The sequence below is a fragment of the Dendrobates tinctorius genome, unplaced genomic scaffold, assembly GCF_039654945.1.
Source record: "Dendrobates tinctorius isolate UK_male_01 unplaced genomic scaffold, ASM3965494v1 ptg000134l, whole genome shotgun sequence".
Taxonomy (NCBI): domain Eukaryota; kingdom Metazoa; phylum Chordata; class Amphibia; order Anura; family Dendrobatidae; genus Dendrobates; species Dendrobates tinctorius.
Window position 1 is genome coordinate 11413098 of NW_027361802.1, and position 14592 is coordinate 11427689.

The 14592-nt window shown below is 42.7% G+C and overlaps 1 protein-coding gene across 1 annotated transcript in view; it reads right to left on the bottom strand.

The window, feature by feature from the left end:
- Positions 1–14592, bottom strand: part of TRPM3 (transient receptor potential cation channel subfamily M member 3) — a 710253-nt gene that overhangs the window by 25012 nt on the left and 670649 nt on the right. The window contains exon 23 of the mRNA XM_073543729.1: positions 13606–13805. Within this exon, the coding sequence (XP_073399830.1) occupies positions 13606–13805 (200 nt within the window). The remainder of the gene's footprint in view (positions 1–13605; positions 13806–14592) is intronic.

Below are 14592 nucleotides of genomic sequence, written 5' to 3' on the forward strand. Positions count from 1 at the left end.
GACCCGCAGGGGGGCTTTAAAGTCATGAATCCACATAGGCGTCATGGGTCGTTTTGGCACGACTTTTCATGACGCCTGTGTGGCGTCAAAGGTCGTGAAGGGGTTAACCTTGAGGGGATAGCCTTGAGAGGGACCATTGTTTTTGGCCCCCCTGTCTACAAAAATCTGCCCCCAGACACCCCAGGGTTTGGGAACAAATGCAGAAACTTTCCCACGCTCATTAGTTCACCTCAGGTCAGCCAGTGATGCCAGTGAGGCTGCGGGAAGTCCCCTGGCTGACCGAAGGTGAACTGACAACGTGGGAAAAAATGAACACTTTCCCACGCTCATTAGTTCATCTCTTGTCAGCTGGGGAGGCTGCGCAGAGATGAACTAATTCATTCTGGCAGTGGTTTAGAGAGGGCTGGTCGCATTTGGACCAGTCCCTTTCTAACACACTTAACTCCTTCTGATGGATTGCAGCGGGGGACCTGACTGACCAGCAGAGAGATAAGGATATTGTTGCTTTTTTGTTTTATTTTTGTTACAAGTCGATGTTTTTTTTTTGGATTAGCAGAGGAATAAATCTTGTCGAAAACTAGGTGTCTTTATTTCATTAAAATAATTTTTCGTTAATGTCTGTGTGTGCTTTTTTACCGTTTAATAGTCTAGGGTTAATAATGGATAAGTGTCTTATTGACACCTCTCCATTATTAATCGGCTTAATGTCACTTCCAATTGTAAGGTGACATTAACCCATTAATATTAATCCATTAGCCACCGCTACAGGGCAATGGGAATAGAGAGGATAAGTGCCAGAAGAGGCGCAGACTCTGTCTGGGGGCAGATTTTTGTAGCCGGGGGGGCCAAAAACAATGGTTCCTCTCAAGGCTATTAACCCCTTTCCTACAATGGATGTAATATTCCATCCATGTGACCTGGGACCTAAGTCCCATGGACGGAATATTACGTCATAGCGATCAGCTGATGGCGGCCGGGTGTCAGCTGATTATCACAGCTGACACCCTGCACAATGTGTCAGGGGCAGTCACGGACCGCCCCCGACATGTTAATCCCTTGCACACCGCGATCAAACACGATCGCGGTGTTTCGGGGGTTAAAGGGAAGCATCGGCAGGGAGGGGGCTCCCTCCGTGCTTCCCAGAGCCCCCCACAGCAGCGCAATGTGCAGCGCTGCTGCGGGGGGCTCTTTCCTTACAGGTCCCTGGATCCAAGATGGCGATGGGGACCTTCGGGGGCCTGTAGGGAGCTGACTTCCTCAGTGCCTGCAAAGCGCAGGCATGAGGAAGTCTGCATCTATGCCTGTGACAGATCGCTGATCTGTCACAGTGATTTGTGATGTGACAGATCAGCAATCTGTCACAGGACAGTGATGTCCCCCCTGGGACAACCTAATAAAGTTAAAAAAAGTGTAAAAATTATTTTTAAAAAAATCGCTAAATAAATTTAAAAAAAAAATATTCCCTAATAAATTCATTTTTTGGAATAAAAAAAACAGAACAATAAAAGTGCACATATTTGGTATTGCCGCGTCCGTAACGACCCGCCCTATAAAACTGTCTCATTAGTTAACCCCTTTAGCAAACCCCTTAAAAAATAAAAAACGAAGCAGAAAATATTGATTTATTATCATACTGCTGAACAAAAAGTGCAACAACGCACGATCAAAAAGACGCATATAAATATCCATGGTACCGCTGAATACGTCATCTTGTCCCGCAAAAAACGAGCCACTACACAGCATCATCAGCGAAAAAATATAAAAGTTATAGATCGCAGAATAAAACGATGCAAAAATAATTATTTTTTATATAAAATTGTTTTCATTGAATAAAAGCGCTAAAACATAAAAAAATGATGAATCCAAAGGGAGTTTGTAGCTATATTCCGCGCTGCCGCTTTAGACAAATTCCAGGAGAATGCTGTATGATTGCAGTGGTTTTATTCTACGCGTTTCAGGGGTCTCATGCCCCCTTCATCAGGAAATACCACAAATACATACAGGTATCACAGACATAAATAGGTTTGTAAGGATGCTGGATTTCAAAAAAATGAGCGCCAACAAGTCAGATGATGCAGTGTCAAAGTTCAATGACACCACATGGTTAACAGTTAACCTAAGATATATTACAAAAGAATACGTATTTTAAAAGATTTTTTGATTAAATTTTCGTTTACAAAACAGATAATAAAGTCAAATTTACGATTTAAACAAAAAAAAAAAAAAAAAAAAAGGGGAAAGGGGGAGTTTATTCCTGTTTAGAGGTGGATACCTTACAAGTGGACTATCGTATGGAAACAGCAAACCGCTTTTTTTTCATTGAAAGCATTGCAATCTTAATACAAAAAGGGGAAAAAAGTAAAAACATAATTTTAATTCATTACCAATAAAAAATATATAATTTTAGTTAAATTCTAAAAAATTAAATATAAAATTATTTTTTAGTATAGAGGAAATGGGTTAAAAAATAATAAAGGATGCTAAAAGTAGCAACACACGAGAAGCTGCACAGCAGCCAGCGCTGCTCAGAATGAGAACGCAGACAGCATGGATTCATTACTTCACTAATACAAAGATCATGGGCAAATTTTAGATATAACATGAAGCACATAAAAAAGGGGGTTAATATCAGATGCAGCAACACACAGGACGCTGTGCAGGAGCCAACTACTGCTCAAAGAAAAAACGCAGGATAAAGCGGCAGAGTGAATGGGTGGCTTCATTAATAGATAAGATCGCAGGCAGCTTTAGTGTTCACCCCCTGACACATAAGTCTTTTTACTGTGAAGGAGTGGCAGTAACATTCTTGCACTGTTCACTAATCTCTATGACTAGGCAATATATGCATGGGAGCTGAGTTAAAGGAGAAATAAGATACTATTATCAGCCGGGGTCATTCTTTCATGTCAGACTAGTAGAATTAGTAGCGCTTACCCGGGCTTAATTAAAGAAAAAAAAAAAAAAAAAAAAAAACTCTTCAAAAAATTCTTCAAAAAATGCAACTAACAGAGATAATGTTTAAGACAGAGGTATGAAAGTGATTGCTCCCAAGGGCAAAAGGAGCTAAACCTGATAGGAGGCTATACAGGATTTTCATATATATAACACTCTTTTAGAGCTAACGCACAAGCAATATTTAAGCAAATACATAAATAATTTTTTTTTTTTTTTTTTTTTTCCCTCCTCTTCCTTTTTCATTAGACCAAGGAGGCACAGTATTGTAAAATTAATTATAAATATAAATATAAAATTGCAATTAGGTATTGCATTAAGTGCAAACAAATCTATAAAAAAATATATTAAAAACCACAAGGCGGGGACTGCATAACTAGGTTGACATTATAAACAAGGGAAATGAAAAAGGAAGAGGAGGGAAAAAAAAAAAAAAAAAAAAAAAAAAAAATTATTTATGTATTTGCTTAAATATTGCTTGTGCGTTAGCTCTAAAAGAGTGTTATATATATGAAAATCCTGTATAGCCTCCTATCAGGTTTAGCTCCTTTTGCCCTTGGGAGCAATCACTTTCATACCTCTGTCTTAAACATTATCTCTGTTAGTTGCATTTTTTGAAGAATTTTTTGAAGAGTTTTTTTTTTTTTTTTCTTTAATTAAGCCCGGGTAAGCGCTACTAATTCTACTAGTCTGACATGAAAGAATGACCCCGGCTGATAATAGTATCTTATTTCTCCTTTAACTCAGCTCCCATGCATATATTGCCTAGTCATAGAGATTAGTGAACAGTGCAAGAATGTTACTGCCACTCCTTCACAGTAAAAAGACTTATGTGTCAGGGGGTGAACACTAAAGCTGCCTGCGATCTTATCTATTAATGAAGCCACCCATTCACTCTGCCGCTTTATCCTGCGTTTTTTCTTTGAGCAGTAGTTGGCTCCTGCACAGCGTCCTGTGTGTTGCTGCATCTGATATTAACCCCCTTTTTTATGTGCTTCATGTTATATCTAAAATTTGCCCATGATCTTTGTATTAGTGAAGTAATGAATCCATGCTGTCTGCGTTCTCATTCTGAGCAGCGCTGGCTGCTGTGCAGCTTCTCGTGTGTTGCTACTTTTAGCATCCTTTATTATTTTTTAACCCATTTCCTCTATACTAAAAAATAATTTTATATTTAATTTTTTAGAATTTAACTAAAATTATATATTTTTTATTGGTAATGAATTAAAATTATGTTGTTACTTTTTTCCCCTTTTTGTATTAAGATTGCAATGCTTTCAATGAAAAAAAAGCGGTTTGCTGTTTCCATACGATAGTCCACTTGTAAGGTATCCACCTCTAAACAGGAATAAACTCCCCCTTTCCCCTTTTTTTTTTTTTTTGTTTAAATCGTAAATTTGACTTTATTATCTGTTTTGTAAACGAAAATTTAATCAAAAAATCTTTTAAAATACGTATTCTTTTGTAATATATCTTAGGTTAACTGTTAACCATGTGGTGTCATTGAACTTTGACACTGCATCATCTGACTTGTTGGCGCTCATTTTTTTGAAATCCAGCATCCTTACAAACCTATTTATGTCTGTGATACCTGTATGTATTTGTGGTATTTCCTGATGAAGGGGGCATGAGACCCCTGAAACGCGTAGAATAAAACCACTGCAATCATACAGCATTCTCCTGGAATTTGTCTAAAGCGGCAGCGCGGAATATAGCTACAAACTCCCTTTGGATTCATCATTTCTTTGGTCACTGAAGACCTGTGGATCTGCAGCAGCCGCTACCTACACGCTCTTATCTCATCCTAACCAGGTGAGCATATTTCATGATATACTGTCTTTTGTAACGTGGATAAGACCCTATTGCGCTTTTTTGTCTCCCCCTTTTTTTGCAATAATAAAACATAAAAAAAGACATAAATGAGGTATCGCTGTAACCGTACTGACCAAAAGAATAAAACAGCTTTATCAATTTTACCGCACGCAGAACGGTGTAAAAGCACCCCCCAAAAGAAATTCATGAAACGCTGGTATTGTTCATTATGCGTCCCAAAAATCGGAATAAAAAGCGATCAAAAGATGTCACGCACCCGAAAATGATACCAATAAAAACGTCAACTCGTTCCGCAAAAAATAAGACCTCACATGACTCGGTGGGTCAAAATATGGAAAAATTATAGCTCTCAATATGTGTTGATGCTAAAACTATTTTTACAATAAAAAGCGTCTTTTAGCGTGTGATAGCTGCCAAATATAAAAACCGCCATAAATAGTAAATCAAACCCCCCGTTATCACCCCCATTAGGGCTAGGGTTAGGGTTAAGGTTAAGGCTAGGGTTAGTGCTGAGATTAGGGTTAGGGGTGTGTTGGGGTTAGGGTTGGAGTTAGAATTGGGGGTTTTCCACTGTTTGGGCACATCAGGTGCTCTCCAAATGCAACATGGCATCTGATCTCAATTCCAGCCAATTCTGCGTTGAAAAAGTCAAATGGGTGCTCCTTCCCTTCTAAGCTCTGCCATGCGCCCAAACAGTGTTTTACCCCCACATATGGGGTATCAGCCTACTCAGGACAAATTGCAAAACAACTTTTGGGGTCCAATTTCTCCTGTTGCCCTTAGGAAAATAAAAAATTGGGGGCAAAAATATCATTTTTGTGGAAAAAAATATGTTTTTTTTATTTTCACGCCCGGACGTTATAAACTTCTGTGAAGCACTTGGGGGTTCAAAGTGCTCACCAGACATCTAGATAAGTTCCTTGGAAGGTCTAGTTTCCAAAATGGGGTCACTTGTGGGGGGTTTCTACTGTTTAGGCACATCAGGGGCTCTGCAAACGTAACGACAACCGCAGACCTTTCCATCAAAGTCTGCATTTCAAAACGTCACTACTTCCATTCTCAGCCCTTACGTGCACCCAAACAATGGTTTCCCCCCACATATGGGGTACCAGCATACTCAGAACAAATTGGACAACAACTTTTGGGGTCCAATTTCTCTTGGTACCCTTGGGAAAATTAAAAAATTGGGGACTAAATGATCATGTTTGTGGAAAAAATACGATTTTTTTTATTTTCACACCCGGGCATTATAAACTTCTGTGAAGTCCTTGGGGGTTCAAAGTGCTCACCACACATCTAGATAAGTTCCTTGGGGGGTCTAGTTTCCAAAATGGGGTCATTTGTGGGGGGTTTCCACTGTTTAGGTACATCAGGGGCTCTCCAAAGGCAACATGACACCCGCAGACCATTCCATCAAAGTCTGCATTCCAAAACGTCACTACTTCCCTTCCGAGCCCCGAAGTGTGCCCATACAGTAGTCTTCTCCCACATATGAGGTATCAGCATACTCAGGACAAATTGGACAACAACTTTTGAGGTCCAATTTCTCCTGGTACCCTTGGGAAAATAAAAAAAATTGGGGACTAAATGATCATGTTTGTGGAAAAAATACGATTTTTGTTTATTTTCACGCCCGGGCATTATAAACTTCTGTGAAGCACTGGGGGGGTTGAAAGTGCTCACCACACATCTAGATAAGTTCCTTGGGGGGTCTAGTTTCCAAAATGGTGTCATTTGTGGGGGGTTTCCACTGTTTTGGTACATCAGGGGCTTTCCAAACGCGACATGGTGTCCGATCTCAATTCCAGCCAAAAGCGTCAAATGGCGCTGCTTCCCTTCCGAGCTCTGCCATGCGCCCAAATAGTCGTTTACACCTACATATGGGGTATCAGCGTACTCAGGACAAATTGCACAATAACTTTTAGGGTCCTGTTACCCTTGGAAAAATAAGAGTTGAGGGTGAAAAGATCATTTTTGTGGAAAAAATATGATTTTTTAATTGTATGGCTGTACGTTATAAACTTCTGTGAAGCCCTTGGGGGTTCAAAGTTCTCACCACACATCTAGATAAGTGCCCTGGGGGTCTAGTTTCCAAAATGGGGTCATTTGTGGGGAGGTTTCCACTGTTTAGGTACATCAGGGGCTCTCCAAACGTGACATGGCGTCCGATCTGAATTCCAGCCAATTTTGCATTGAAAAAGTCAAACGGCGCTCCTTCCCTTCTGAGCTCTGCCATGCGCCGAAACAGTGGTTCCCCCCCACATATGAGGTATCAGCGTACTCAGAAAAAATTGCACAATAACTTTTGCAGTCCAATTTCTCCTGTTACCCTTGGTAAAATAAAAAAAATGTAAGTATTTTTTTTGTGAAAAAAAGTTAAATGTTCATTTTTTTTTTAATATTAAAAAATTCATGCGAAGCACCTGAAGGGTTAATAAACTTCTTGAATGTGGTTTTGAGTTTTTAGAATGGTGTCACTTTTGGGTATTTTCTATCATCTAGACCCCTCAAAGTGGCTTCAAATGTGATGTGGTCCGTAAAAATAAAATAGTGTTGCAAAAATGAGAAATCGCTGGTCAACTTTTAACTCTTATAACTACCTAACAAAAAAAATTTGGGTTCCAAAATTGTGCTGATGTAAAGTAAATTTGTGGGAAATATTACTTAAGTTTCTTGTGTGCCGTATCTCTGTGATTTAAGAGCATAAAAATTCAAATTTGGAAAATTGCGAAATTTTCAAAATTTTTGCCAAATTTCTGTTTTTTTCACAAATAAATACAAGTTATTTTAATTAAATTTTACCACTAACATGAAGTACAATATGTCACGAGAAAACAGTCAGAATCACCGAGATCCAAGAAAGCGTTTCAGAGCTATTACCTCATAAAGAGACAGTGGTCAGAATTGTAAAAATTGGCCCGGGAGTTAACGTGCAAACCACCCTTGGTAGTTAAAATCTGCCCTCACTCACCTGCTTTACCTCTCTGGTTGTGATTTTACTGCGGAAGCCCACGCATTATTTTAAAACGAATTAACCCCTTAATTTAACACCTAGACGTCCCAAATTTTACACACAAACTCTAATCTAATTATTAGACAGGGACATATAAAAAAAATGAAATGAAATGGTTTACAGTATGTAAACCATGTATCATTTCATGTCGGGTTTTGTATTGATTTTACAGAAGCTGGCAATTGATTTAGCGGCTATTCTACTATGTAGAACTCTATGAAATAAGTATATATATATTGTGGTGTAGTAACCACTGTGTCCACTAGGGGGCACTGTGTGGATGTCCCAAGAGAGAGAAAGACTGGCAGAATCCTGATTACCGTTATGTATCTCAAGGAGGGTGGCCTTGAGATGGAGACTTATGTATGTGTGTGTTTTGATCAGCAATGATATTGCTGAGGTGTTGCTTCAATGTGTCAGGGAGAAGTCTCCAGGTAAGTAGGGAGACGGGCTAACCTAGTTACCTACAAACCCACCCAGGGGGTGTGATTAAAGAACCCTGTTGTAAAGAGTGTGAGAGGCTGAAGGACCTGTGATGAGGTCATAGTCATGTGACCCGGTGGGCGTGGCTATGGACCATATATTGTGGCCAGGGTAGGTCATATGTGGTGAATGCTGGGACCCGGTTGGTCCAGTGTGGAAGGTCCCGCTGAGATGGGGTTTCCTGGCTAATAGCATGTGAAGTGGCTGTGTTGAATGGCTGCACGTGCCTGAGAGTTCCCTGGAGGGAATGGATGTCTGCCGCATGCTAAAGGAACCATGAGTGACCCTGACGTGGGTGAGATAACTGAGGCTAGAAAGCCTGCGCATATATAACCCGTGTGACCACAGGGATTATAGAGCTGATCTCTGTCATGGACGCTGTGTTGTTATATGAAGTTTATGTTGCTTCTGTGGGTTTATGCTGCTAAATAAACCGCATGAACTATGATGTTGTATGGAAAACCTGTGCCGGATCTGATTTTGTGGCTGCTGAGCGAGTATCCCCTACTTGAATGACAGCGCTACCTCACAATTGGTGGAGAATTGCTATGGGCATTGTTGTAGCCTTAGAATCATAGAATCATAGAATCGTAGAGTTGGAAGGGACCTCCTGGGCCATCTGGTCCAACCCCCTGCTCAAAGCAGGATTCGCTAAATCATCCCAGTCAGATGTCTGTCCAGCCTCTGTTTGAAGACTTCCATTGAAGGAGAACTCACCACTTCTCGTGGCAGCCTGTTACACTCATTGATCACGCTAACTGTCAAAAAGTTTTTTCTAATATCTAATCTGTGTCTCCTCCCATTCAATTTCATCCCATTGCTTCTAGTCTTTCCTTGTGCAAATGAGAATAAAGTTGATCCTTCTACAATGTGACAGCCCTTGACAGCCCTTGTTGCTGGGAGCAATGGAAGAGGACTGCAAAGTCTCGGTTGCTAAGGGCAATGGTTTCAAAAGGCACCTGTTGCAGTGCTGGCAATGCTGAGCCAGGAGGGCTGATGGTGGGGGAAGCCACTGCCCGGCTGTGGTTCTGGAACCGTGGGGCGGCCTAGTGAGTAAGGCACTGTCCGGATCGGTGAGCCCAGTGCAGCCATTTCCCCAGGAGGAAGAGACTTATAGGATAGCTCTGCGGTAGAGGGGTCCGAGAACCTGCCCGGCCAGCAAGTGACGGTCGTGAAAACCGTGTTGTACTGACCGGCGTCAGTGAGAAAGAGACTGGTGATTGCTATAGGGTGCCTCTGTGGAGAAGAGGTATCCGAGGACCTGTGTGGCCGACACAGGTAGCGGACAGGTGTTCGTGTTGTACTGACCTGGGTCAGTGATAAAGACTGTGTACCTGGAGGGTTCAGTGAGCAAGGTCCTGGAGGGTCAGTGTTGGGAGGTTCTGGGAGAAGAATCAGATCCCTGGAGCACGTGGTATGACCTTGGACCTGGTGAGGCGTGAGTGTTGGGCAGTCTCAGGCGGAGACGGATGTCCTGAAGAGCACCCGCTGAGCCCCTGGACCTGGTGAGGCCGGTGTGTTGGGAAACCTTGGGAGGAGGGTCTGTCCCCTGAATAGCACCTGGTGCGCACTGTGTGTTGGACGGTCTCAGGTGGAGACGGTACATCCTGAATAGCACACAGACAGGACACGTGAGTTTTGTGTGGTGTGTTTTTTTTCTTTTCTCAACTCAGCCTGCGGTGGCTCAGTGGGAGTCAAGAAGGTGACAAGCGGCTTCCTGTAACTCGGCGGGGTTATGAAGGGGACAAGCAGCTTCCGATAACTCGGCGGGGTTATGAAGGGGACAAGCGGCTTCCTGTAACTCGGTGGGGTTACGAAGAAGACACCAGCCACTGTGTGTGAACAGCAGCCGGTGGTGTCGGTGATCGGTGACAGCAGGAGCTGTGGTGGTGCCAACAAGGACTTGTGTGGTATCGTAAAAGAGACAAACTGTGTTGTGTGAACTGTGGTCTAAGGAGACTGGTATAACGGACATGGGGAAATCCCGAAAGGGGGCAGCGGTCCAAATCGGGGTGGTAGCCCAAAAGGGGGTGGAGTCCCAGAGGGGGTTGGTGACCCAATTGGGGTGGTAACCCAAAAAGGGGGGTGGAGTCCCAGGAGGGGGCGGTGACCCAAATTGGGGTGGTAACCCAAAAAGGGGTGGAGTCCCTGGAGGGGGCAGTGACCCAAATTGGGGTGGTTCAGGAAATGGCAGCACTGGTAGCCTCACTGGGTATGTCTGGGGAACCGCAGTGTGTGTATGAGTTTTGAGGAGTGCGGCATGTATTTTCCTGATAACGACGGGCCACAGGTGTGTACCGTGATGCTGCACCGGGAAGGAGTCCCTGGTAGGCTGGACTCAAAGAGTCAAGTGATTCTGACAGGAACTCCTCTCGTTTTATCTTTGACCGAGAAAAACATCAGGGTTCGCTGCAACCATGGGGTCATTGTGAATTATACGGTGGACAGAGTTATGATTGAGATGACAAAGGGGAAGTGTCAAGGTGGTAGTATGCCACCAAACTTAGTGCATACCTTTGAGAGAGGCCGAGACTTTGTCGTATTTGATGACGTATGGTCGGACGATGAAGACGTTTCGACTGTGGGGCCAGCAGACACTGAGACAGTGACGGCTCCTGACGTGGACAGGTCAGAGGTAGAACTAACCGGAAGAAGAAGTACATCTGCCCAACTTACGGACCTGACGTCTCGTGATACGACGGATGGTGGGCTGGGAGATGAGACGACTGGGGTAAAACACGGTAAAACGGTAATGGGACGTTCAATCGGCTGACGGGACAGACCCAGTGGTACCCTTTGACAATATAATCAAAGAAGTAGTGGTGCGACATGTGCTGGCCAAAAGATCATAAGCTACAGTTAATAAAAGAGACAGTGGAAGAACATCTCGAACGGGAAAGAGTCCTGAGACAAATGGCCGAGCACAGGGTGGAGGGGATCGAGAAAGAAGCCTTGGAGCTCAGAGGTCACCTGTCAACGTGGCAAAGTGTGAACAAGACCCTTAGGGAAGAGATGGAAGAACTCAGAGGAGTAGTAAAAGGTCTTCTGCGGGAGAAGAGCCTGGAAGGAGATGTACAGTGGCCGGGTCCGACTGGTGGTGGAACGGAGCTGCCGGTGCCCGTCTTGGCAGAGGGTCATGAAGAGATGAGATCTCATGAAGCTGGTGAGCTAAGAACTGAAGAAGACAGTCACCCGGTCGAGTCAATTGTAGTGAGGGAAGTGTCCTTGGTAAAGTCAGAGCCTCCTGGCCAGGAAGAGAACAAGGCCACGACCTTCAAGTTTGTGATTGATGTACCAGAAGACATTCAAGAAGCCTGTGCTGAGGAAGGTGTGCATGAGACTTTCAAAGAGGCGGTCAAAGTGTGTAAGGTGCACTGGGCGCCTGAGACTCGGCAGTTGGTGATAATATCAGCCAGGGAAGACACAGCAAAGCAGGTAGCTGTCCTGAAAGAGATGCATCTACAATGTCTCCACGACAAACAGCTGGTCAGGCGGAGTAATGTGAAGGCTGCTCAACGCCTAGAGTTAGCAAGGGAGGCTATGGATCGGCTTGGTTTGCGGAAAGATGTGGTTCCGATACCCAAAGCTCTGATTGGGAGAATCATTGGAAGATCCGGGAAGGTAATGCAAGACCTTGTGAATATCTCCGGTGTGGAGAGGGTGAGGATCCCTCCTGATGATGAAGACCAGGTATCCTGTGAAGTGGGTAGGATTCCCATCATGGTGGTTGGCTCCGTGGAGAGCCTGAGAGACTTTCGGATGCTCGTGGAGTATCGAGTGGGGTACCTGCAAGAAATTGAGCAGTTGAGGCTGGACCATCGGCGAATTAATAAAGAGGTACGGAACACCAGGTGGCGGCCGCCTTCTACCCAAGATGTAAGGACCCGAAGGTTTCCACCAAGAAGTGACAGGGCAGATGGCCGAAGAATGTCCCTGGAGGGAATGGACATCTGCCGCATGCTAAAGGAACCATGAGTGACCCTGACATGGTGAGATAACTGAGGCTTGAAAGCCTGCTCATATATAACCCGTGTGACCACAGGGATTACAGAGCTGAACTCTGTCATGGACGCTATGCTGTTATATGAAGTTTATGTTGCTTCTGTGGGTTTATGCTGCTAATTAAACCCCATGAACTATGATGTTGAATGGAAAACCTGTGCCGGATCTGATTTTGTGACTGCTGAGCGAGTATCCCCTACTTGAATGACAGCGCTACCTCACTATATATATATATATATATATATATATATATTTGTGTCTCAATGACATGTATATATGTATATATATGTATTCTATGTGTATGTATCTATTCTTTCGTTTGGGTTTTAACCTGTCATTGGGCTCCATTACATGTCCATTTTGCAAGCCTGTGAGAAAATCTCAGCATACGGATGCCATACGGATTACATATGGATGCTTCCATGTGCAAAAAACGCGACCACACCTTGATTACGGATGACATACGGATCACTATTTATGGAACATTTCTCCGTATTACGCCCGTAAAATACGGACCGTATTTCTCGTCGGTTAGTGTTACCCTGGCCTGATGGTAAGATCTGCAATGCTTCTATACTTCTATATTTTGGATCCACTCCTGGTTTTGGTTTAAAAATACTAATGTAAATTACTGACCAAAATACTGTGAAAGAAGCCTAAGTCCCGGGTCATATGAGCGATGATTGTCTCATGTGAGAGAGTCCAATCAATATGTTAATGACACTTGGATCAAACTGTGAGCCGAGTTTGAACAGAGTATGAGCTTAGTGTGATCTGATTCTCTGGGACAAGGAGAAGATGGAGAACTTAATTTCTCCATCTTCTCCATTATGTGAGTCCGCGTAAACATGAATGGGTGTGTGACATTTGATTTGTGTTGCAAATCATAGCTTGCGTTGATTTTTTTCTCATGCCGAATCAACATGAGAAAAAAGCACTGATCTGCACTGACCCATAGTATGACTAACTGTTAAAACATCGCATAGCACTCATCTGATGTGGATGCTTATGTGAACGAGCCATAAGAGAAAAGGCATGTAGTATACAAAAAGCTTGGCAAGTAAATCGTGCTAATTCTGTACATCTTCGTCCTCATAATTAGTACATATTATAATTTGGCAGATTAGGTTCAGATTTAATCTTAATAAAATATTACTAATATAATATTAACAGCAATTCCATAACATCCTGTTAATTATCCATATTTGCTATTCCTAAGCAATTTGATAATATTTTCTGAAGGCTTTACAGCATTTCTATGTTTTCCATTATTGTTATATGAACAGTACATGTCTGTATGTGGCATGTGGTGCCAATCTTACTTAATCCATAGTCTCTTTCATCTTGGTCACTTTCATGTTTCCTCCATCGACAACAAAGGTATTTGCAAATCATAGTGAAATGGCTAAAAATAGTTAAAGGAGGTGGCAAGACAGGCCTTTCATGATATGTCATTATCAGCTGGTATCTCTGGAATTTCCAAACCTGGTTTGAGATGGACTTGACTTCAAAGAACGTGTTACTGGAAAGAAACACAAGAGACATATTCCACATTCAGAAGTCTATAATAACCACAGAAAAATCAATGCACATACATATTCAATCACACACATTTATGCTGGCAAATTAAGTAATATTACACAGTTTTATTAAAAATGCAAATTTTAAATGAGAATGCATAATGGTCATCCTATACAAATAAAAGGCGCTAGTATGAATCGTAATTCCAAAGCATACTATTGCAGTTGGAATAGCTCATTAATAGTGTGAAACCTTGGAGCAAGCTTGGAGCAAGCTGCTAGGACTTAATTTTCAGTCACTTCAGACCTCAGGTTGACGTAACATAGATTTTGGAGTGCATGCATACAACAAAACAAATGTACCTTCTACCTACAGAATAAAGAGACACATGAGGCCCATATGAGGAAAAAGATTATAGTAGAAGGAGGGACAAAAGTGGCACCTGCCCACCACCAACAGTGGCACTTCAACCAATAATGTAGAGCTGTCAAAGGAATGGGCAAGAATTATGTCTGTGGAAGCCCTGGGGCACAGCTAGCAGGGGGTGCTGTTGGGCTATCTGATTTGGCTCTCCAATGTGTCTCCCAGGTGGCTACATTCTGCCACCCCTCTCAGGGATTCAGCCATTCTATGAACTAGCTGTCAAGCTGATAGTCATTTCACAGAAGATGTAACATGCCAACTCCCAGCTTCTAACTAAACTCAAGTCATTCAGGCACAAGTACATATGAAATACAATTGAAGCCCTGAACACTGGAACTTCCGGATTAGGTTCACGTCAGCAGCAT